The sequence below is a fragment of the Strix uralensis genome, chromosome 6 (genome assembly GCF_047716275.1).
Source record: "Strix uralensis isolate ZFMK-TIS-50842 chromosome 6, bStrUra1, whole genome shotgun sequence".
Lineage (NCBI taxonomy): Eukaryota > Metazoa > Chordata > Aves > Strigiformes > Strigidae > Strix > Strix uralensis.
The window spans coordinates 38577590-38602873 of NC_133977.1; the positions used below are offsets into that span (position 1 = coordinate 38577590).

The following is a 25284-nucleotide window of genomic DNA, read 5'->3' on the forward strand; positions in this document are numbered from 1 at the left end:
CAGTGGACTCTATTGAGCTCTGCTGGGGTGGGTGAGATTAGAATCAGTCTCTTGGTGTCTAATTTATTTTGATTTTTTCTGACTTAATGTAATCTCTGTTCTCACTCCATGGGGAGCAGCAGTCAGTTATCTTTGTAGTCCTGCCCAAAGAATGAACATATGTGAACCCCCTTGTCTTGGGCAGGAGGCTGCTACTCCCAGGGATTTACTGCTGTTTGCTGACCATTGGAATGCTGAGATGAAGGCAGTGTATTGAGAAAGCAGTGGATGAGCACTACTGGTGCTTCATTAAAAATCATGACGTCTTCATCAGCCGTTATCTGAGATTTCCCTGGATTTGCCCATTTCATGCCCCCACCTGTTTAAGACATGTTGTTTTTACGGCATTCTTCTGGACCTGGAGAGCTGCCCTGCAATTCAGATGAGTGTTGTCTGTGCAGGGCTGGGCATGCTGGCTCCCTTCCAGTACTTAAATCTGAGTATCTGAAGAATTTCCTTCCTTGTTTTGCATTTTTGGGTGTGAACAGTGTTGGAGCCAGTGTCGCTAATTCCTTCTCTTTCCTTTAACAGAAAGTTGGTGACTCCATTTTCTGACCGTCATAGATGGTAACTGCAATGCTGAAGACACTGGGCGAGTCGCTCCTCCTCAGCTCTTCTGTGTGAGGTGAGCAACCATCCAGATGGGCAAAACCCCCTTAATTGCAGGATGTTTGAGAGCCCTTCTTCTCCGCCCCCGGACTTCCCTACTGCATCACATTTCTGAAGGATGCCCAAGATTTCTGAGATTCGCTTGTGATTCCTATAAGGCCACTTGTGGTCTGTGTTATGTTGTCCAGGTGTTGGGACTCAGTGGGTTGCATTCTGAATTAAATGTGAATTCTGAATGAAATTAACCTGGAAGACATGAGCAAAGCAATAAATCCTTGCCCACATTACTGTATTTGGTCAGCTTGATGGTTTTCCAGGTCTTGAAATGCTGTTCATATGAAACGCAAGAATGAACTAATCCAGATAACAGATATAACATTGTGTCTTCCACTGTAGTTAGTCAATATCTGATTAAATATAATTGCATGAATTTATCATGATAGAAACTGTTTTAAAGTAATTCAAATTCAGCTTGAAATTAAAAGTTTTACTGTATATTCAATATGTACTATTTTCAGGTTTATCTTCAGTTTCTTATCAAGAACAATGCTGTGTATTATGTATTATGACAATGTTGCTTTTCATAAGGTTAAGAATGTAATGAAATTTTCTGACTAAACTTCTAATAACTGATAATTTTAATGAAAATCACCAAAATTGTGCCAATGAAGACAAATCTTGAAGACAGGTGTTATCGCTCTTAGGCTAATACTGATGTGACATTTTCTACTTAAAAAAGTAGGATTAATCACTAATAATTAGAACTGTGTTGAGAATTTAAACATGGTATAAATACAAAAGTTATTACGTAAGAAAAAATGAATATGTAAATTTACATCAGAAACTAGGTCTTATTTGATGTGGCATGTACCATGAACGTTTTTTGAGACTTCAGAACTGTTCCCACTTGAATGTGGACGAATCCAAAATATCATGAAACTCATTGTAAAATCAGCCTAAATAAGCGTCTGGCTGGTCATCTTCTGGGATTAGAGAAATAGAGATTTGAATTACTGGGCTGAATCAGAATTTTTAGGTTTTTATTTTGTTGTATGCCTGCCTTAATCTCTCTTGTTTTGGAGCCTTTCCACGATATATAAACAGTGTGGATGTTCACTGAAGCATTTAGAAGTTGGGCTCCTGCTTTGTATGGGAGACTCGGAGAGACATTCCTCCTTGCTTCCAACACTGCACAGTGATTATTTTAATGAGTTGTACAGTGTAAAACTACTCCAGCAACAGGACTTGGTCTATTCTGGTCTCAGTCACAGTGTGGCTCTGGTATTTGGCTGAAGTGCTGGAGACCTTAATTAAAATCCCTTAGTCAGAGAGACCTCTCCGGTGTAACTGCTTGCTGATCTGGAGCTCAAAGATCAGGGACTTAAATGCGAGTCCCAGATTCCAGAGAAATGCCTGAGAAATGTCTAGTTTTCCCTTTCAGGCTGGTTCATCATGTACTGATAAACAACCCCTGCTTCCCTGCTTTTCCTGCTGCATTTCTCATGTTGCTTTTGTGTATCCGTGCTCATACATGGTATGGAGCTAAAACAATTCCAGGTCTGGTAATTTAGTTGTCAGGGATCTTAAATGTAGGAGATATGGTCTGTATTCAGAGCTGCATTTTGCACCTGGAATCCATTCTCAGCTTTGGCTTAGTCTGCCTACAGCATAATAATATTCATGCTAAAGATAAATTAAATAGAAAAAAGAAGGAACACATCACAGACTGTTATCAGATCCCTTGCTATTTATTTGCTCTGGTAGGTTTCTTCTTAAGAACCTGCTAAAAGCATTTACGATGGCTGGTTTTGTAGGATGGGACTGCAGGTCCTCCGGGAGCCGGCTCTCTTGTCTCTTCCCCCCCCCGCCATCCCCAGCCTTTTTCCACTCTCTTTCTCTTCAAGTGAAGCTCTATAACAGACTTATCCTCAACGAATCCATCACACAGGGACTATGAAGCGCACAGTGACCACCAGGTTACCTTTAGGCTGAGCCTGTTGCCTTGGTGTTTTGTCTTTTAGCAAGCTTTTTCTTTTTTTGTTAATTCTAGGACCAAAGACGACAAGAGAGTGAATTATCTGAATTATGCTTCTACAACAGAACTGGGTTTCTCCTCATTGGGCATGGCAGAGCCTGGGGAAGTCCTTCCTTTTGTTTGTTTTCTTAATGTTACAAACAGCTGATCTGGAAGCCAGGAGAGGTCATCAGTTTGTCTGGAAAACAGGTAGGAAAAAGATATGTTGGCTGATCTACTAGATAATTTCTATATTCAAGGTTGGAGTGATTGCCCATTCTCCATTCTGTTTTAGTTCAATTATAAATTAAAAAAAACCTGAGAATGTCTTCTAATTTTTTTTTTGTAACTGAAAAACAGGGGAGTTTAATCTCTCTTTTAAATTAGTAATCATCATGTCTATTGCAGTTATGCACCAGAGTGACTCTAGAGAATAATTCTGGGCTCCTTAATGCTTTTAATCCAAAAGTAAAATTTTTACTGGATCCCAGTATCATAATCTTAATGTTGCTTCCTTTGAAATATTTACTAATTTTCTTTTCATGTTTGATTGAAAGTGTGTGAATGTTCAAAATTGGGCATGCATAGCATTTGGAAACTTCTGTGAAGACACATTGGTAGCACTGTGTTTCTTAGTGACAGGTAGATAGGAGATGCTATAATACAGATGCATTGAACTAAGCATGACACATTGGATGATTATTTTGTAGCACAACACAACAACACAGAATGTTCAATGAAATGGAAAGATTGGCAAATTTGGGAAACATTTACTCAAAGTACTTCATCAAAAACATGCAACTGAAGCAGAGGTTTCATTGCCCAGGATCCCTTTGAGGTTTGGCCTTTTATGACTGAGCAACAGAGCGATTAAATTTGATGGAAAAATAATTTTCCTCCTTTTTTGAGAGGTTCTTTGCTGTTTTGGTTATTTGTTTTTTAATTATAGTTCTGTAGAAGGTAGGAGACTGAATTAGCTGAATAATGAAACAATTATTCTGGGAAGGCTCCCGTCCTTCTGGTAGGATCAGCGCCAGCTTCTTACCCCACCTGCTGGGATGGAGGCTGAGTGCTGGTGAAGTTCTGGTTAAGTACAATCTGATACTATATTTCTAAAGACTTTTACAATGTCTTGCATGTAAAATGAAGAGGAAATAAACAGCAACATAAACTGTCTTTCTCCAATTCACTGTTATTTACATGATTTTTGAACAAGCTTTGAAAGGTAGAGTTGTTTTCTTAAGACAAATTAGACCCTTCAGTGCTGCCTGTCTTCCCTTCAGTTCGGAAGTGTATTGTACCGTTAGTCTTTAGGGGTGTGCACTAGAAGTCATAAAAATTTAATTTGACTTGATGATTCCAGCTGACAATGGACTTATTGATGCTTCAGAGGCATCTGAGGTAGATGAATTTAGAACTAAGAAAAAGCACACAGGTTTGCGTGGACATGCTGTTCTATGCTCTGAAAGCCCCATGATGAGCTTGTCGTAGAGGTCTGTCTTCCACCTGCAGAAGAAAATTGTCAGTTCATGTGACTCCCACAGTGAATTAGAAATATCTGAGCTCTCATAAGTCATTTTAAAGACCTTAAATCCTAACAGTATTTTGATGCACTTTATCTGTTTATGTAGGGACAAGAGGTAGAAAACAACTTTGGGTGAAATGTTTTCCAAATGAAAATAACTTGTGAGCTTGAGTCAAATTAATTGTCCTGTTTGGCAAAAACAAAGATTTTTTTTTTTTCCCTCTATTTAAATATTTTAATATTTGTAAACAAAATTTTCATTTTTTTTCATTGGAGTATTTTGTTGAAAATTGGATTAAGAGTTATCTAAACCATAAATGTTCTAGGTTGAAATGAATAGTATGTTCACCCAAAACACTTTGTTTTGCTAAGAAACAAAGTATTATTTGTGAAGCCTCTACTTCCTCTGCAGTAGAAGTGAAGCAGCAGCATTTCTAAATCCCAAATCTTGGTCTTTTTGTAATCGTCCTAAGAAATAACACAATGGGCTGAGATTTTGCTCAGTAGGCTGAATGGATGCTTATTTAGGAAAAATCTTGGTTAAAAGGAGCTAGGTGTATTTCACAGTGTCAGGGCATATGTTATAAACCAATTGTTTCCTTTTGATAGTTTTGCTGCATGTATTGCAGATTTCATTTCTGAGGCATTTGGAAGCATGTATATGAAAGTAAAATTGCAGTGACCTTGAAATTAGTTACAAAAGGGTGTAAATGGCATTCTGCTGTCAGGGTGGCGTATGTGGCTTGCTGTTGTATGCATATTTCTACTTTGCTTGAAATGATTTTTCAAGTATGGTTAATCACAAAGGTGTACCTTTCTTTCAAAAGATTACAGGGAAATATGTTTTGGGAAGAGAGGGATGATAACTGGAATGGAGCAGGTGGATTTGGAGAGGTAGAAGGTTTAACATAACCTGTTGCAGCAGAACGTTAATAATAAAATAACTTAGGTCAAGATGTCCATGATCAACATCCCAAATGAGCTCTGTGGTTTGTATAATCAAAAAATAAATAAATCATCCCATAGTTTGAGAACTTCTGTCCCAGTATAAAAAAATTAAAAAAATTTAAATAAAAGCACATCAGAGTGAACCTAAAATGAAGTCGCTTTTAATGTCAGAACTGAGCAGATCCTTCTGATAGTAAGAAAACCTGCAGCTGTTATCCTTTTTTTAAATGAAACAATCTAATGAGAACTGAGCAATTCCTAATGGGAACGGAGATGATCTGTTTTGTTTTTAAATCTTGAATTGTCTGTTGCAAGCATGGCAAGCTACCTGCTGCAGAGAAATTCAACTTTTCATTGAAATGTCATGTTTATAATTAAGTAAGATTATGCTACAGAAAACTCTGACTTTAAGAAAATGAATTTATATGTGTTAAAGTAAATTTTCTTAGCACAACAAAGTCCAGAGATACATCCTTAATATGGATGGGGTGCAGGGGGGAAACGTTAGCACTGGAGTTTATAAAGCAGGCTTTTTTTCAGCTAAATCCTTGGCTTTATCTAATGAAGGCTCATACATTTTCATGCTGGGCTTGGTGGTCTTGGTATAGGTGAAAGCACTTGTATTGAAATCACTGCACCTCTGAAAACCCAGGCTCTATGCTTCTAAAATGTAAGAACTTGGCAGTGTGAGGTAGGTTATACATACTCTTCCCTCAGCTATTCAGAGGGCTATCACTTGCAATTTGCTTATTTGCGGCCTGTCTTAAAACCATTTATTTCTAGCTTTTGGTTTCTAGAGATAATATATTAATGTCTAAATATCTGTACACTGTATCTTTTGGTTTCAAGACATTTCTTGTCATATACTTATTTTGTTACCACCAGCCTAAACATGAAAGCAATAATTATATCAATTAACTTATTCAGCAACCTCAAATAGCTGAATAATTTTCCAGCACTTGCTAACTAACAAAGCAGTCTTAGTGATAAAATCTCGAGAATATTTAATTGGATCTAAATCCTTGTAAATTAATATTGTTTAATGCAATAGTCAATTAGCAATTTGTGTATTCACCATGTTGATTTTCTTCAACTCCTGAATGGTCCTGAAAGTGCCTGGAATTTCTGTAATGCAAATATATCTATGTTTTAGTCATGGTCATTCAAGCTTTGAAAACTGTATATAGAATATTGATACACACGTGAATCCTTAGCATGATTCTAGTTGGTTTATTTTTTGGTGAAACTCTAAAATTTAGTCCTAAAATCTAAATTAAGTCTAAAATATGTGCAACAGAGGAAATATTTCAGGTGCTTTACAGGTGAGGGGCTGATAATTAGGATTACACAATGCTGAAAATTAGCCCTTCCCAGAGACACCTGCAGTTGCTGCATGGGCAGGTTGCAGCATCGCTGCTGATGTCTTCAGCTCCTCCATAAAGCACACCTCAGTAACTGTGCACATGCTGTTTCCCCTAAAATACTAACAGAAATTAAGGGGACAAGAGAGATACCCTATACTCTGTATACTACAGAAGGGAGGAAGAGAGGACTATTAGAAACCCAGATGTAGCATCCCAGTGAATTCTCCATCTGTAATTCTCTACAAAAAGTGAATCAGGATGGGGATTTAGCCCAGCAGGGACATGCTACCTGTTAGGAATGGAAGAGCACTTCAAGTGAGATATCAGACTGGGAAATGGTTTTGTAATCCACCTGATAACAGTAGAGAGATTTTTACCTGTGGAAGAAAGCATTAGTCTGTTGGTGTTTGTGGGCTCCTGGGAGCTAGGTGTGGTGAGCCATAAGTTCTCTTGCTCCAGGTGAACACAGAAAAACTTTAGTTCAGAGTTATCACCCATATTTGAAAGCCCTTCTTAAAATAGGGTTAGCAAATGGATTTTGATCATTAGTCTTTCTTCAGAAACAGTCCATAATGGAAAGGGTACGAAATGAACTTTTCAGAGAACAACTTCTAACGTGGAGGAACCTTTGAACTACTCGTGAATGTGGGTGAGCCAGTTACAGATAAGATGAAAAAGATCTTTTGTCCTCTGTTCTTAGATAATACTGCCATAAAATGCCCTTTCTTAAGATCGTAATTTCAGGAAGGCCAAGTGCTGGTTTGGAAGTGCCTTTGACCTTATGTCTTAAAAGACAAACTTCTACCTACATATACCAAATGTTAAAAGGAGTCCAGATCTTCAAAGGACAATAGAGCTCAAACCTACTGGAAAGAGATTTAAAGGTAGCTCTGCAACAAGTGATATTTCTCCAAAAGCTCTACAAGATGACAAATGATAATCTAGGGTGGATTAAGTGTTTTTTTTATTTGATAGGACAGCAATTCATGAATGCAATGCAAATATCTCTTTAGTGATCTTTGTGTGTTGTCTGGAAGTTTTATGGTATTTCTGACTGTCTGATGCTTACAAACTTCTCATTTTGTTGCAAATGTTCTAATTGTAGGTTATTGTTGTGCTGTGTTGGTGGATGGAATTTTAAATATTTAAACTCTGAAGTGGAAATTTAGTGTTGATTTAATCAAGCTTTGAATGATTCTAAGGTTCTTCCCTATACTAAGAGTTTAGGACTGCAGTGATTCTCTTGGTTTATAGATTGCAATCTTGTCATGTTGATGGTAGCAACAATTAATAATTTTAAAAAACCCTATTAAGTTCCATTCTAAAGCAAGTTGGATAAACTTGATGATTGAAAAGTTCTTCTAAAATGATGAGCCTTTGTATTTTTACCTTTAACTTTATTCATTACCAGTTTATACCTTTGTGCTTGAGCCAGGCTATTCTTTAAGTAACTCTTTTGGTAGTTTGTGAATTAAGGATATCAAGCTATTCTGGACCCCTGTTAATAAACGTATTCTCTTTGGTCTGGTTTGTCAAATTAAATCTTTTCTTAGCATTGCTCCTCAGAATTGTATCAAATCTCAAATTAATTTACACCCACTGACATTTTACAATTTTAAGTAGAAGTGCCTGGCTTAAAATAGCTCAGAATCACATAGGTGGTGCTTTTTTTGAATATTTTGTAATAAACAGTTTAATTTGAAATGGTTTAGTTATTTTTAATCTGTTGTTATAGTTTCCTTAAGTAGCCATTAAAAAAAGGAATTTAAATATAAAAAAATAGTTCTAAATTAGTCTAAAATAATTCTTTACAAAGAACATGGGACCATATAAATCATGCTTTTATTTCTGCAAAACTTTTTAAAAAGCCTATAATACTTGAAGCTTTAAAGAAAGTTGTTTTGCAAAATGTCATTAGCAGCAAAACTTAATATGCTGGCTGATACCAGTCACTGAAATTTGAGAAGATTTAAGGGTGGCCTCAAAGCTGATCTTATATTTCCTTAGATAGGAGTGCAGTTGTTTCAGATTGCTAACTATTTGGTTTTGTCTTCTCATTATTGCTCACTGTTTCCTATCCACATTTTCACCTTTCTGTTCTTCACACCTCTAAATTTTATTACATATGGTTCTGCTACTTCACCTCACCCTTATTATTCCAGTTCTGATATGGTAACCTCATCTGGTCTTGTTTTCTCAACATTTGACTCCAACTTGTCTTGGAGTTGTGGAGATGCATCTGTTGACTTACGTTATAACCCTTTGCTGTGGTTGTACAAATAATGTTTAGGTAGGTGAGTCATTTCAAAGCTTGATGGAGACCTTGTGTCCTCAGACAGTAAATACTGATGAGTTTGTCAGAGAACTGGACAAGCGTACATGAGTAGAGCTCCATCTCTCTCCTGAAGAGCCTTTCCTATGCTGGAAACTTATCTTCCAGCCTGGGCTTTCCTCCGGGTGCTTGAGGTCTGCTGCTATGTTGGATAAATGTACCACAGCAGCCCACTGCGTACCCACCTGGGTCCTGTTCACCGTAGCATCTGGATTCATCCACAGGGCTAACAGCTCCGTGTATGGACCATGGCTGAAGAACTGGCCCTGTTGGCACAGAGAATGCCACCCAGTGTCAGAGGCATGGAAATTGTTCCTGGAGGAGTTTGGGAAGTGTAATCAGAGATGCAGAACTGCTTAAACTGGTGCTGGTTTTCCTTCTCTGTAAAACTTGGTATGTTCTTATTAGCTCTGGTTTCCTGTAGGGACTTGAAGACACCAGTGAAATGTCCTTGGTGGCACTGCTGAAAGAAAGAATCACCGGCTTCTGTATTTTTTCCTAGAAAAATGCACTACAGCAAGCAATGCAGGAAGCACAGTGTATCAGTCAAATTAAAAAGGCAAGCAAACGAGGAACTGAAATGACTTGGAAATATATGTTAAAATTAACACTTTATATGCTTGGAGGTAATAGGCAGGGTACTAGTTCCTCAGCAGAGATGAGCACTGTGCGGCAGCATGGCTGTAGACTGGCTGTGGTGCTTGCTGAGTTCAGATGTAGCTTTTACAGCATGTGCCTGGTAATTTTGTTATTGTTGGTCTTGCAAAACTATTTCAATAGTTCTTTTATACAAAGACTACACGCTTTAACAAATCTTTGTCTAACCAACATCAGATGTTCAGTAGGTGGTGGTTTAAACTAGATTACACAGGAGATTCACACTAATCTTTTAATGTCCTTCTTCCCTTCCCGAGAATAATAGTTTTTGAGAATAAGGTGCTTTTTTCTGGTTTTTGTTGGTATTGGGAAAAGTATAACTTAGGCGTCTTATCCTTTTCTTTCCTCAATAGTTACTATGGGAACAGAGCTGCAGGTCACAGGGGAAAATCTGCAAAAGTGGTTTCTTTTAAATTGTTCATTTAAAAAAAAAAAAAGATAGCTTATTATTGGAATTGTGGTACTTTTCATTCAACTTTGTTGGATTGTATTGTTGTACATATTTCACTCACAAAAGAAGCACAGTGAGTGGCAAGAAAAACAGATGGGGATGTTTTTGTACTTTTTCCTTGGGGTTAATATTTTCTTAATTGAATGCAGCTGTTGGAAAGATTTCTGTTGTGACGTATAGGCGGAGCATTAAAAATGGATGATCACATTTTCAGCCTGTTTCAGCGGAGTACTAGATTTAATTATTCTGCTGCCCTTGTTCAGAACCCTGCAGTTTTTTTTAAAAATAATTATATCTTAAGTTAGTCAGAGTAAGAGTTTCACTTTGTCACTTAATTGAATGATTTCAATATATAGGGGTATTCACTTTGTCATTCAGGTCTTGTGTAGACCACAATTATTATGGGTAAAAATACATAAAATTGTATTGGAAATCCCCAAGATGCATATTGTTCTCAGTATGCAGATAATGCAACTGACTCTTTCTAGGGACATGAGTTTTGGGTAGTCTGCCCACTAATACCTGTATTTCCCTCTCTTCCCCCCCTGCCCCCGCTATGTGTGAGTAGTCCTGCTGTCATCAACTTATACTTTTTGCTTTTCAAAAAGAAAAAATAATTTCTTTGTATTCTTCTTGTCAAAAAGTTTGAATGGTAAAATCCAGGAAAATGAAACCGAGAAGTTAGAGGGGATGGGGGATATTTCATGGTAATCCAGATTATTGATCTAGTGTTTGTATGGTTTATTTTAATCACCTTCAGCTAGTGGATAGATATGATGAAAAATGCCCACTTAATATAGTAGTTTTGAATGTGTAAGCTTCAGTTTGCCCAGGGAATTTCTGCTGAGATGAGTAGGAGTGTGATGTGTGAATCCAGAGGCAGTATCTGGTCCTTCCTGTTGGTTACGCTGCCTGGTGTCCACCGCTTTGTAGACTTCTGCAGTTCCTTCTTCCCGAGACCTTTTAAAGTTTATGGTTAAGCGTATCTCCCTGTCGTACTTGTGTATAACAGTGATTTAGGATTATAGAGGTAAATTTGGAAAAGCATGTTAAAACCTCATGATAGTGGTTCTAAACATATTGGTTCTATATGCTGGGGGATGCGTTGTAGACACTTGCTGAAGTATATCCAGCTTTTGTGTGGCATGTCTTGGAAGGCTAGCCATGAAAAATCACTTTTCAAATGAGAACTTAATAAAAACTTTCCTGCTCTGAAAGCTAAGCCCTGCTCCCCGTGCGATTAGTGGTTTCATTTCTTTCTCAGCAGTTGGGTAATGATTATGGCTCCAGATGCTGCAGGAGTGATAAAGAGAGTGATTAATTTCACTTGAAAGGGCATATGTTCAAAGAGGAGCCAGCCCAACGCCTCGAACGCGGAGCCCACGTCGCTGCCGTGCTGCAGCTTGCACGCCCTGGTACCCAACTGTTCCCGGGGAAAGTACCAGTAAACCTACGTTATTTATCTTAAGCCAGTATATTTGCTGCTTGGTTTTGCCCACTCACTGATGCGTATCTTTCCCCCCCCCCTCCACTGTATTCCACAGGGTTTGGTTTTAAAAGCTCTTTGTGTCTCTTTATAAAGCAGTGCTGTCAAAATTTCAGCAGAAGACTTTGAGAAGGGGCTGATGCCACCAGCGCAGCCCAAGTAACTGTGAACAAGTTCAGAGTTATGTTTATACCCTGTACAGAATGGAGTGGTAATGAAAGGATTTGTATTCCCTGGCATAGTCAACAGCAACTTTAAAAGTGTTCCTACGCTTTATTTGCAATAATAGTTAACACCGTACGACTTGCTGAAAAATCCTGACATTTAAAGTATTACATTTTCAGTATACTTAAAAAATTAAATGTGTAAGGTAGGTACTTTAGTAAGTCTTTATTAGGACTTTATTGACCTATTGAATAGGTCAACAAAAGTATGAAACATGGCTGGTGGTGCCAGCCACGTGATTAAATGCAGGGTGAGGGGATATCTGTTTATTGTGTTATTACCTGAACTTTTTCACTGATTAGTGTCCTCTGGGGTTTATTCTATTACCCCTGAGATCCAAAGACCTTCAAATATCAATAGTTTAAAAATATCCACCTATGTGTGAGGCATGTTTTACTTCTCGACAGTATGACATTTATAACCATAAATTTCACAAGTTTGAAGCTGCTGAAGACAAAAATAAATTCAGTACTTGTGACATCTTTAAGATCTTTTGACCCATTAGTTAAATTGATTTATATAACCCAGTTGCTTTTAAGCAAAATAAGCACTTTTCTTCTAGCTATTGAAAATCTTCAGTGGAGACATTGGATATAGAAAACATTTCTATACATTCAATAAATTCTGATGTGTATTAGCTGCATAGTTTTGAAGCAGCTGTCTGGATGGAGTACAGAATTGGAGTTTTTAGAGACAAGGATTAAAAGGAGGCTGTAATGATGAAACATCAGGAACTTTTCAGAAGTTCTTTTATTAAATATGGTGCATATAAGGTAGTGCTTGTGTAAAGTTTTTATTGTCATTCCCTTAATATTTCTGCTTGTATTAATAAAGTAATGCTGAATTCAAGTGGAAGTAAAAATGAATTTTAAAAAAAATGTTTGGAGCTCTGGGTGTTAAATGTGTACACAGTATGACTAGAATAAGTTATCTAAACTTTCGATATTTTCAGTTAAACTAGTTCAGTATATCTCTTTTCCAAATGGCATTAAATATTTCATAACCCAAGTATAGTATCTAAATTAAAGTCATTGTTAATATGAAAACTTTTGATTCTGCAGATGTGTATTCCTAAATTTAGCATTATTCACTGTCAGCGGTGAGCTTGTAATGCATGGGGTTGCCTGTTCTTAACAGGTAGCTGACATGTATTCGCTTCAAAGTTGTAGAAATCTGATAATGAGGGTTTATCCAAACTTTATTATTGATCACACTCTTCTCTTAAGGAAACATCAATCCTCTATCTTCTGCATACTGTGCAAAGTGCTAAGAACCTTACTTTTAGAATTGGCTCCAAACACGAAAAAGTGTGCCAAAAGCCAAGTATATCCTTGTACACGTAGCACTGAGATGAAAGCTACACCATGTGTCTGAGTGTCAAATATGTTGCTTACATGTTAGTGTCAATGTGTGTGTATGTTTATGCATTATTTTTGCCTGCAATGTTTTGAAAAGACTGGAGAAGGATCAAATGAAAGACGGGAAAGTCAGAGTAAATGATGACAGTAATGTTACTGTGCCCTAAGGGTCTTGCAAAGTACAGTACTTAAACCCAATTTTTGCTTTGTAGATAAGTGAGCATGTCTCAGTTAAGTCAATATACGTGTGCAACAGATGATAAAGCTTGGTATTGCACACCTTTTGTGATATTTTTCATGCTTACTGTTTTAAAGGTAACATTATATTTATGTTCAGAACACTAAAGTACTTCATGCTCTTTGTTATGAGCTTTCAAACATGTTGCTTGGTTTGGTAATGGGAGTGCAGGCAGCCCAAAATTTTCACTCTCATTTTAGGGAGTTATTGATGGCTAATTGACTGCTGACCTTTGCTAGGACGCTCTCCAAAAAGCAGGGAGTGACACCAGGGGATAAAAAAAATCAAAGAAACTGAAAAGCAGGTGAGAAAATGTAACTCTGTGCAGTTACATTTAAATATTGAAGGCTGCTTTTTTTGAATAAAAACAAAGGTGAAAAACAAACAAAATCCCTGCTTTGCCTACAGATATTTTAAAATTTTAATGTACTTTGATTAAAAAAAAAAAAGTTATTCTTCATCTTCACTGTGATTTACTTGTCCTTGATTGATTTTTTTTTTTTAAATGGATGAGCCAGCTTTCAAAGTCCTGAAAATGATTTAATTATTACAGCACACAAGGCCCCAAATCAGATTTAAGGTGTTTTGATACAGTTTATGAAATAAACCGGTGAACTGATGCAGAGGATGGAAAGTTGCTGGTACTCGAATCTACTAGATGATTCTGCAGGCAGAAGATTCCCCCTAGACTTTAACTGAAAGGTCAGGAGCTATCCTTAGGATATGCCGTTTAATACAATATAATTGGGATAAATATATTGTAACTATATGTCTGTGTGTCTTAGTGTGTCTGGAGCTAAAGAAATGGTAAACTCACAATGTTCTGAATATATTACCAAATAAAGCTATGCAGCATTCAATAAAGCAATTACATAAAAAGCATTACAGTCAACTTCAATTCCAATATTAGCAGTAATAATCAATCATTTTCAATCCAAGGGATGGTCTAATCGCTTTTTGTTGCTGCTTTGAAAGGTTACATTACTCAGTTATCTTGCAACTGAGCAACCTTTTCATGTTTGCTTCATGTAGGATTTTATAAATGTTCTTTCTTTTAATCTCAGTATTTTGGTATTGGCTATTTTGTGAGAGTTTAAAAATTTCCCTAACCTTTTCTCATCCCAGTATCACTTTTGACAGTTCTTAAACATTTTTGGAGTAGAAGACCTAATTGTCACAAGCAACAGATGAATTTTTTTAATCTGTTTATCTCTGTAAAATCTCCTTTTTGCTCCTTGTGCTGGTGTTATCACTTTTCTTCGTGGTGGAATAAGCATCCTACATAAGCAATCTCCTTCAGCTTCATCCAGCTCTTGTTCCTGTGCAGTTCAAGTACTGTTCGTCCTTTGGCACACTTCAGATTGTGAGTCTGACCTTCTCGCAAAGTTTGTTCTTCAGTCTAATCCCCATGACCAACAGTGGTTTCTCTCCTCTCTCCTCTGCTTTGTTCTCAGCTGCATGGACAGCAAGCTGCCGACTCTGTTATAGATCACTGCTGGTAGATACTAATTGATACTAGCTAGGTAATCCTATTTAATTCCTTCCTTAATCAGGTAATTTGGAAAACGGGTAGGACAATTGTATTACCATTAGGATAGTACTAGTAAGTCGATACTTTATTGAAAAGACAGACACATGAGAAAATGGGGAAAAAGTTGATTTCCATCAGGCTTTCTTCCTGCTTCACTTCTCAAGGACAACAGGTATAGTGGGTGGTTGACTGAGCAACAGACTCGATTCAACTTTTTTCCTAAAGTTTTACAGGGCAAGATCCTTGGGTTTGGGTCTTCTGGAATCAAAAATATCCAATCCTTTTAACTTGTGGACAGTTCCATTTAGACAATATTAATCACAATGCAAAGTACTGACTTTTAAGCAAAAGGATATCTCCTTTTCTTAGGTAGGAACCTGGCTAATAGTTGAATTTCTGTATCTTGGATGTTGCCCCTTGGCCCATAAATTTGCTTCTTCCAATGACTAGTAAAATTAGCATTTTTTGCATGAATGAGAACTAAAAGATCCATATCATTTTAGTTTTTTTTCTGATGTAAATAGCAATTGAAGCAGCTGGGAAATTTTAGCTTAAGAATAAATTATGAGAGATTTGTTTCTTTTTATGTCTTGATGGTATTGGCAAAGCTGTCTGTTAATGCTGATGGACTTTTTTTTTTTTTTTTTTTTTTTAATCCTAACAGTTTCTTCATGCCTGGCCTGAGTATACACTTTAGTGCCAGTAGCTGTCCTGGTATCCTATGGATGTGTTCTGGTCTGCTTGTCTTTGTGTAGCTATTAACATGTGGAAGATCCATACATGTGAATGAATTTCTGTTGTGGTGTTTTTTAATTTTTACTCTTTATCAACATAAATTTATTCAGTCTGACTTCTGTTGTCTTATGCACTGACAGTTGCACGGAGTGACATAGGTTGTTACACGAAACTGCTGATTGTTAATGTCATGCATTATTCTAGGCTTGCTTTTTTTTAAAAAAACTAGGTTAGTAAATGCCATATGTAAAATTTCATAACTTTCTCATAAAACCCTTTTAGTATCTCTCTAGAGACTCTATTGATAAACTTTCCCTTAAGCATACATACAAATTAAATGTGAGAACCTGAGGCTAAAAGAAATTGCTTCAAGGCAACGATTCAAAAGGATGAAAAATCAATAAGAGTTTCATTAAGGAAGGAAAGTTTAGACAGGCTCTTTGCTTTACTATAGAAAGTAGAGGGAGAAAACATTTTATTCAGCTTCGTTCTTAAAAATAGGAGTCATAATGTTGGTGTGGGTATATTGAAGCGTGAATGTCACTGAGTGAAAGAATGTGGTGTCTGTGACCTCTTTGACTGTATCCCCAGTGTATCTTTCCAAATTCTCCTCCTTCACCTCTCCCTTTTCGTTTGTATGAGCAGCACCTGCTGTAAGTGGAATTACTCTGTGGAGAACCTGCCTTGGATGATCACTCAGAACTTGTTTAAGCAGGTGTATTTATGCAGGAGGTTACAGTGTGGACTTGCAGAACTGCTGCCTGCCAAAGGGAGCTGTGTCCTGCCACGGGTAGAGGTTTCCACCCATAGCTCCACTCCTCAGCAGGTCAGGTTGGGTGACCGTGCTGGATGAATTGGTTCAGATAACTTGATGTGATGCAAACTGTAATTTTTTTTTCCTCTACATTTTTAAGGGTTTTCTGTTGAATCAGCCGTCTGAGACGTGGCCTGCCCTGCAGCAGAGGTGGTGAGGATGAGCAATGGGATGGCAGGAGGACGCTGCAGGGTGGGCAGGGGAAGGGGGATGAGAGCAGCCCACGCGTGGGAGCTGCGTGGGTGAGCGCTGCACGCAGACGCTGACACGGGCACCCGCTCGCTCTGTGCGTAGGAGCTCCTCTCTGCTGGGAAAATTGTGTTTGTGGAAGCTGGACTTCTATAGCAACCGTATTTCCCTGTCATAACTCTCAATTTATTTTTTTTTTAGTTTTGCTATTAAAACTCGGTGATGACACATGTTAACAATCTTACAGTGACATTTGGCAGTTGTACATCTGTTTGTTTTCATTAAATACTGTTTTTTGAAAAGTTTTAGTGGCGATCCGATTAAAATGCACTTAGGATGGAAAACCTGGCAGAGGTTCTCTCAGCCAAGAGCAAATTTATTTCTCCAAGCTTGTTTAAAAAACCAGGAACGCTGGCAGGGTTGACTAGTAAATATGAGCTGTACATCTTGTTCGGTGGGCTTTTTTTGGATGCCTTGCATGAACCGAACAAGTGAGTAAGTGAAACGCGTGTATCTGAGGGCTCTGACAGAATTGTGGTGATGGATTAAAATCAGATGAGTGAAGCTGCTGCCACCCCTGACCATCTGCCCTGCTCTTTGTTGTGCATCCCAAAACAACAATATTTGGTCTGTTCATGAATCAGCTTTTTTAAAACAGTTTTTAGTCTGGAATACTAAAGTAATCTGAACCAGGGCTGGTTTACTTTAATATGCTTCTCCTAAATGGTTTTCGGGGTGCTTTCAGACTGCCCCAGCTGTCTAAAAAGGTATGCGAAAAACGGGAGGTTATTTGTATTTCTGAGGCTGACTTAGGTAACGTACTCGTGCTGCTTCTATCTTCTTCCTCCGCTGCTGTAAGTGCAGATGTGCACCATTATGTGGTTGCTCTGCTCCGATGTCGGGGCTAACGGCATCCACAGCCCTGAGTGTCCCTATGCCACGCTGCCCTGCGCAGCATCGCCCGTCCTCAGAGTCAGCACAAAGGCTGCTCTCAGCCTGAAGTTTCTTCTCAGTGTATTTAAAATTGGGGGCCTGTTTACCACTCCAGTCCTGCAGAAGCACTGTTACCTCTTTGTAAATATTTAATCTTAAGAGCAAGCTACTATTTTTTTCCTTAAATATTTGTATGATAACATATAGAGTGATTGCCTAACTTTATTTCTTCATCTGCTGAGCATCCAAATTGTAGTTCAGAGAAACGTTTTGCTTGGTTTTAGAGCAAAATTGTGTTAAAGCTGATAAGCTGAAGCAAATGTGGTGTATCACAAACCTGTGCCGAGTCACGTTAAAAGCAATAACCAGTAATAAACAAGTGTTTGGGGCTGAAAGTCCCATGCCTCTAAGCGCTGTGGGCTGCCGGGTGACCTGTTCACCTTTCCCAGGTTTTGAACAGTGGCAAGTGAACAGATTGAATCAGATCTCGTTTTTTAGCATCATCTGTTTCCACAGCTGAAGCTCCCATATGATCAGATCGTATAAATTATTTAAGATGCAGAAGCTGTGTAACCGGAGACTCCAGTAAAGGTTAAGGCTCCATCTGTTCTGCCAACCTCGAGGACTGCGCATTTCATGGCATCATCTGTGTTGCTGGATGACATCATAAGAGTCAGCAACATTTAAACGTGCCCCAGACTGTTGCTTCATATTTGTTTCACAGTAGTGAAGACCTCACCATGTTAGCACTGTACACCTGAGATGCTCTTGGCCCAACTTTATTCACAGTCAGTCCATGCACCTTCAGCACCAGGTTTAGCATCCTCTGACAGAAGCTGGACTGGACTGTATACAGCACTGAGAGAAAACATACATGATGTGATAGGTTCTTGTGCAACAGGGAGAGAAGACAAAAAAATTAGAGGAAAAAAAGAAATCCAATCTTTTGCGTTTCTGTTGTACATACTCCATGTTGTTTAAATCATATTTTTCATTTAAAATCTTATGGCTAATCAGTATTTTAGTGATTCTATTCAGAAATGAGGGCAGCAGAATTTTTTGTATAATAAAACCAGATGAAATTATTACATGTGCAGGTGATGGGAAGAATTAAGAATGGAGTTTTGGAAGCTGAAACTCCTTTTCCAAGTTTCAGTGCCACCAACCTCCTCCTCTCGAAGAGCAGAAGTTGAGTTTCTGAAAAGCTCTCTGGAAGAGAATTTTGCTTTGTGACATTAAATTAAATATTGACACTGTTTTCTGGTTTCTCCTCAAACCCAAGTAAAATATATATTCTCTATGTTCTATATTCTATGTATATAAAACCCTAGAGAAATGTATTTTCTTCAAATGTGCATGGCTTCAGGTGTAGGCTTAAGGAGTTGCTCCAAATAGCACAGCTCCTTAGAATAAAATTGTGAGAGTAGGAAAGGGTGAAGTTTAGTCTCGCAGATGAAGATTACAAACTTCTAAAGCTTAATTTTCAGGGCTTTATTTTCTCCTGTTCAGTTTGTTGTAACCCATCTTGAAGTCTTTTTCTAAAGGCTGGCTGATTTCCCTTCAGTTAGAAACTAGGCAGGATGATAGATAAAATATCTACTGCGTAGCTCTTGTATAATTTTTCTAAACATAATAATTATATTCTAGCTCTCCATTCTTCTGATACAAAAACCCAGGTACTGTGTTCCTGCTTTTTTCCAAGAACAATATATAAAGCTTGAATAGGCGCGACGGTGACAGCTGGCTGGTACGGCTGGTGTTACAGGTTGTTAGAGACGGCGTTAATGGGCTCTGTTCTGGAGAGATTGATAGCTCACAGCTTTTGGAGAGGAGGAGGACAACCAAATCTAAACAAAGTGGTATTTGGGTTTGGTTTTTTGTAATTTGAGAAGATTTTTAGACAGATTTTGTTCGGCAGACCTGCTTGGCCTCATCAAAAACTTTTTTGTGTGTGTGATAGCTTAAAAGTGGAAGAATTTTGACCACCATACTGTCTTACATTAGGGCTCAGCATTTTGCAACTATTGAAGACGGATCGGATGGAACTGATGTGGTTTTGGTACTGAACTCACATTTTTGGCCAGCAGCAGCACAGGCAGTGTAGGGGCTTTGGAGAAACCCTGTTTCTCTGTTGCCGGCAGAGTCAGTGGTGGGGTGGGCAGGGAGTAGACACCATCCCTGTCTCTGAGCCCTGGGCTTGGGGTGTGCTTGGTTTGGGCTCTGGGGACAGCCCAGGAGCTGTGCAGCAGTTTTAGGAGGTGTGCATTTCCCCTGCTCCCACCGAAGAGTAGCTGAGCTGTTCAGCCTGAATCAAAGATTTATCCTAGAGAGAAGAAAGAAATTAAGAGGAGACAGTTAAATCTCTTTTTATGCTTTTTGACTTTATGGGATTTTTTCATTCTGTGCCATGACTGTGGTTTTCTGAGTTGAACGCTGAAAATATAACAGAACATAAAAGCTCATAAATTTAACATAAGGCAGAAAGGCCAGAGAATGAACAAATACATTTACCTTCCAGGGAATATCTTTTGCCAGTAGACTTTTCTCCGTTCAGATTGGACTCCGCTGTCTCAAGCATGCAAACTCCTCTGTAAATCTCGTTTCTGGAAAGAAATCACTCCCAAATGACTTTAGTGGCTCATTCGAAGGGTACTGCTAACTAGTGCCCATCCTAATTTTAATGAAACCACCTAGTTTTTTGAGTACTTTTAAAGAAAGTAAAAGAATGAGGGTTTCTAAGAGCTGTGATCTCTTTTCTCTCTTTTGCCCCTGCCCTGCTCACCTAAGCCCTGTTTCCTACCTGCTTCTGCCTGGATCTCCCCCCTGTCCCTGTGAAGCTTTGCATCAGTGGGGAAAAGAGGAAAAACTGCAAAATGAAGCTTAGTGGTTTTGTAGAGCCTGCTGCGCCGAGGGCTGTGATAGCGTGGGAAGAAGGATGTTGGTCAGTCTGTTACCATGCTCAGGGTCATCAATAAAAGGGAATGTAATTATCGCTCTTCTTTTACAATACTTTCCTTTTTTTTTTTTTTTTCCTTCCCCCAGTTCTCTAAATTCATAGCTTTGGCAACAAACTCTGTCATAGGGAGCAGTCAGCAGAGAGTTATACTCTGGTATCTGGTATGTAGTTTACCTAAGTTTAGTGGAATTGCAGAAAAACAGAATTTGCAGCAGAAAAGTAACAGTCAAATCCAGTATAACAAATTGTGAGATGCTAACTGCTGCTGTTGTAGCAAGAGTCCTCTTGCTCTGTGGCCTGACAGTTGTTTCCTGTGCTGTTGTGTGTGCCTGTCAACTTTCAGGAAAAAAAATGGTTAAATGAACAGACGGGGACAGTAGAGAATATCTGTGGTTTAATAGTTTTGTCAGGCCTCTGATGTTCATTCTAATATAAGCTTTTTAACTAAAGAAGTAATAAACATTTTATTAAAACTCATTAACTGCCCAAAATCATAGTGGACTTTTATGTATTTTTAGAGCGGCCAGACTTGCTTAAAGTCACCATGGCATTATTTTTTCTCAAGCAAAGGCGTTTTATTCCATCTGAAATCATGGGAGATCCTTTTGTCACTGGTCAGTTCTTGAACACCCATAATTATTTTTCTTCAAGTGGTTGAATTAGTGATAAAATGTTTGAGAGTAAAATTTTGTTGACCATATTAAATTTTACTCTTAATTTTTCAGAAGGATGGGGAGTGAAAACTGTGATACCTGCTTGCTGCAGGGAGAAGTTGCTCAAATAATCTAATATAAATCAAATCAGGATCGAAGTGCTTCATTGATTTATTAATGGGATGTAATTAACCAGCAAGCAGTGAACTATACATTCAAGACCCGTATCAGCAATGCACCAGATGAGCTACAGCAAGATGCTTAGTATAAATTTATGAACACCTTTCTATAATGAATCTCAAAAACTTTCTAACCATCCTCCCCACCACAAAAAAGCATCCCTCCCTGCCCTGAAGTTGTATCCCCCCATCCCCAGTCATGCAGGGCCCCCCCCCCACTTCCATGGGAGACATGGGTGCTGTGCCTGTGTGCATCCATCTGCCTCCCTGGGGTGAGATCCATGTTGCTGCTCTCTTCCCACTGCTCTCTTCCCTCTGCTATAAGAAAAAATTCATGCTTTTTATACTTTTCAAGCTGATTTATTTCTTTGTTTGAAAAGTCTCTGTTTAGTTCCCTGGTTGCTGCTTAATCTGATTGATGGCTCGTGGTCATCCTCTTCACCATGGACCAGTTCTGGGCAGGCACCATCTGGGGCAGTTTTGGATGCTCCCACTACCATACAAAACTCTGATAAACTACATCTAGGAGTGGTTCTTGGAGCTGCTTTATTTGTAGGTGATATTTAAAATCCCAGACATGGGATTACCTTGTGGTAACAGATTTAGTTTTACTCATAGCTTAATGTACCAAGCAGGGATACAGCTGTGGCCACTTACCTCCATTCACTTTGCAGCTGCATCCATTTCTGTTACTTGCTAAGTGGCCTTTCCATTTGAAAAGGGATAGAGGAATAGATGAAAAAACACTTGCAGTTTTTGCTTTATTATATCTTGCCTTAAGATGGAATACCATTTTCATCTTAACAAAGAAGAAATAGTAATTCATGTCCATAGTTGGTCTCCTCTGGATAAATAGGCAGTTTGCCTGCAGTAATTTGAGTGATGGGTCACAGATAAATTTTTGGTATTTTGTTCAGTTCAGTTGGCATAATCTGATAGGCCGCATCTCCAATGTCTCATTCAATTTCAAGCCAAAATATTATTCTGGATATCAGTTTATATTTCTGGCATATTAAAGAAACAGATCTTTTCTTCACAGGTTATGAATCTGTTGCAAAATTACCTTTTTTTTTCCTTGTATCCTCCATGTTCAAGATGCAGCACACTTCTGTGTTTGGAGTAATTTCTGATGGTACCTAAACTCTCAGAGTATTTTGCCAATGCTGCACATTTTGCATTGACAAGACTGTGAGAAACAAGAAAAATACGTTTTAAGAAAGCGTTCGGTATAGGGCTATCTGGGATTTCCCAGCGAGAAACGTGTGTGTGCGCCTGGTCTGGAGCATGGGCAGCAAACCAGGTACTTGTGAGAAATACTTTATTTCTGTGCATGTGCTGGCTGCACAGGTGTCCTTCAGGTGCACGGTAAAACTAAAGCATTAAATTCAGGTCAAGGAATGTACTACTCAGTGTCTGAGAAGGATGGGGTAAGGTTACCTAAGGAAAACTTCAGTAGGACCCATGTGGCAGTTAATCATATTGTTGGCATGATTCCTTTAGCTCCTAATATTCTTGAAACCTCATATTATTCTTGGCATTCATGCTAACCAGCTTTCACATCTTTTTCTTTACATTTTGTAATACATTCATATACATATATTTTTATTATTTTTCATCATTTTATATTTTGCTTTTTTGGATTTCTGTCATCTTTTTTAACGAGCTTATGCTTTTTTCTAGCTTCTTCCTTAAGTACTGTGCAGTGATCATTTACACCTTTGTAAAGATTTCTGTTTGATTTGGGCTCAAAATTGTTTCAAGAGTATAGACATCACCCTTTCAAAGAACAGGGTAAATATATTTTGAATTGGTAGGTACTTCAGTCCTTTTTAATTACACTTTTGCGATTAAGTCAGAACTACGCGTAAAGCCTAGGCTACTACTGTTGTAGTTTTCTTTTATTCTTTCTGGTGTAAATACCTGATGCTCTCCCAGTAAACATCCAACCCCAAAATACCTGGAAGAGATATCTGAAATATTGACTCCAATTATTGAGTTTTTAAAGAAATACTTTACAGATAATTAACTATGACTACCAGTATTTTTTGAAGTGTTATGTTGTTTTGACTGCATACCTAATGATGTTTTAATAGTTGTCAACTCTTACGGAAATGCAGGAATTAGAGACGAGGGTGGATTTTTCAACAGCACAAAGGATAATTGGGTGTCTGACTCATACCAAAAGTTAATGCAAGTTGACTGCCAAGCCCCTTTCATGTCTCCAAATATCTTGTTCAGAAAGATAACTAGTTAGTGCTCCCACTATAAGACCCAGTAACAGTTATTTGTACAGTTAATATTAATTTCTATTTTTTTAAAGCATTTTTTCAAAGTTAAATGTATGTGAGTTGGCTGAAGGGAGTGACACTTTTGTGTGTGTGGAGTAAGATGTGTCTCTCGTGGGTGTTGGCTGGGTGGGTACAATAAGTACTGCCTAGGTACTTTTAAAATTGTTATTGGGAATGTCAACTTGAAGAGATACTCTTGGTAGACTCCTCTCAGTTAACTACAGTCTTTTCATAGAAGGCTTAACATTTTGATAGCCAGGTGTGTCAAAACTGATTTTTTTTTGGAAAAGTGTTATCTAAACTTTTTAAAAAAACCCCAGTGTTGTTATAATAATTTAGCCAAAGGAACCCTCTGCTGACAGTAAAAGGAAAAGCCAGATGTCAAGCCTTAGACATGAAGCTATTACAGATGACATTGCTTGTTATGATACAGATTATTTTTTGGACTTCATGATTTTCTTCCTTATGCCTATCAGGGTTTACTGTGTTGTTCTTTGTTCTCCTTTGGTAATCAAGTTCAGCACCCAAACCGGAATCTCATTTGACCAAGCAGTTAAATATTTTTTCCTCTCTTAAGCTGTATAACCACTTCTGTTTGTGGAAACGCTGTCTCTGATCCAACGTTTGAGTCAGCAGGAATTTCCACTGACTTTGTGTGAGGTCTGCGGAAAAAAAATGATGAACACCACAAATCCAGACACAACTTCTAACGAATGATGTCCCAGTGGACAGGTTGATTGCTGGAAAACATTAATCAGATAAATGCTTCTTAGTAGCTTCTTCTTTGGTGTAAGGCCAGAAGATGATGTGTGTGAAAATAAATGTGTGTTTCTTACTGACCTTCTGCAAACCTTGATTTCCCCTTTCTTCAAATAACACCAAGAGAGCAGCATCAGTGAGCAACCCCACAGTCCCACTGAGGTTGTCCTTGTCCCCAGTCACCGGCTATGCTTGGCTGTCTGGGGATATTGTATAAGAAAAGGGCAAATATAAAGACTTTCTTGCATCCCCTTCCACTTCTGACAGCCCGAAGCTTTAGGAAGCCCTGAGCTGGAGATGGTGCCTGAACTTTAGGGATAATAACCTTAACAGCCCTGATGGACTTTCGCTGTGAATCTGTCTAAATCACTTTTTGAAACAATTTGTACTTCTGGCATCCAAGCATCCTAGAGCAACAAGGTCCAAAATTTAATTCTTCATGAACTTGTTATGGTGTATGCTGAAAGTGTGTTTGGTTTTGCTAACTATATCCTTTGGTTTAATAAATTATATTCCTTTTCCTTACAGTTCTTGCTTTCTAACTGGATTATGCCTTATATTTTCGTAAGGTTTTAAGATTGCTGCCTATCAGCTAATGGTATAAGGAGTGGTGAATATTCTTTTCCTTTTTTCCTTTCCTCTTGCTGATTTTTTTTATATTGCATACACTTTGCATATGCATGTTAATTATGTGTGGGGTTTTTTTTTCTCTTTTCAGTTTGATGAGTCAGTTTGTGTAATTGCCCTGTTGAAAGAAAGCCTTAATAATCCTTGTTACTCTCCTCTGGACTTTTCCTAATTTTACTATTCTTTTCTGAAATGAGGAGTAGGACTATGTGCAGTCTTCCAAATGGGAGTGCACTATCCTGCGTACCATACTCTGCCCAGGAATTTTTATTTCTTGATGTTCTGGTGTTTCTCTTGTCAGAACTGAATGTTCATTGTTTCATACCACTCTTAAACTGACTCCAAGATCTCCTTCTGAGATGTTACTAGTTATG

At 38.2% G+C, this 25284-nt stretch overlaps 1 protein-coding gene across 7 annotated transcripts in view; it reads left to right on the plus strand.

Moving 5' to 3' along the window:
• THSD7B (thrombospondin type 1 domain containing 7B) overlaps positions 1-25284 on the plus strand; it is a 331460-nt gene that overhangs the window by 59007 nt on the left and 247169 nt on the right. For 6 of the 7 annotated variants that reach the window (XR_012629528.1, XM_074873761.1, XM_074873766.1 and 3 more), the window contains exons 2-3: positions 571-664; positions 2699-2872. Coding sequence is in view for 6 of the 7 variants with exons in the window: in XM_074873761.1 (XP_074729862.1) it covers positions 2734-2872 (139 nt within the window). In the remaining variant the exon portion in view is untranslated. The remainder of the gene's footprint in view (positions 1-570; positions 665-2698; positions 2873-25284) is intronic. The other variant, XM_074873763.1, reaches the window with a different exon arrangement.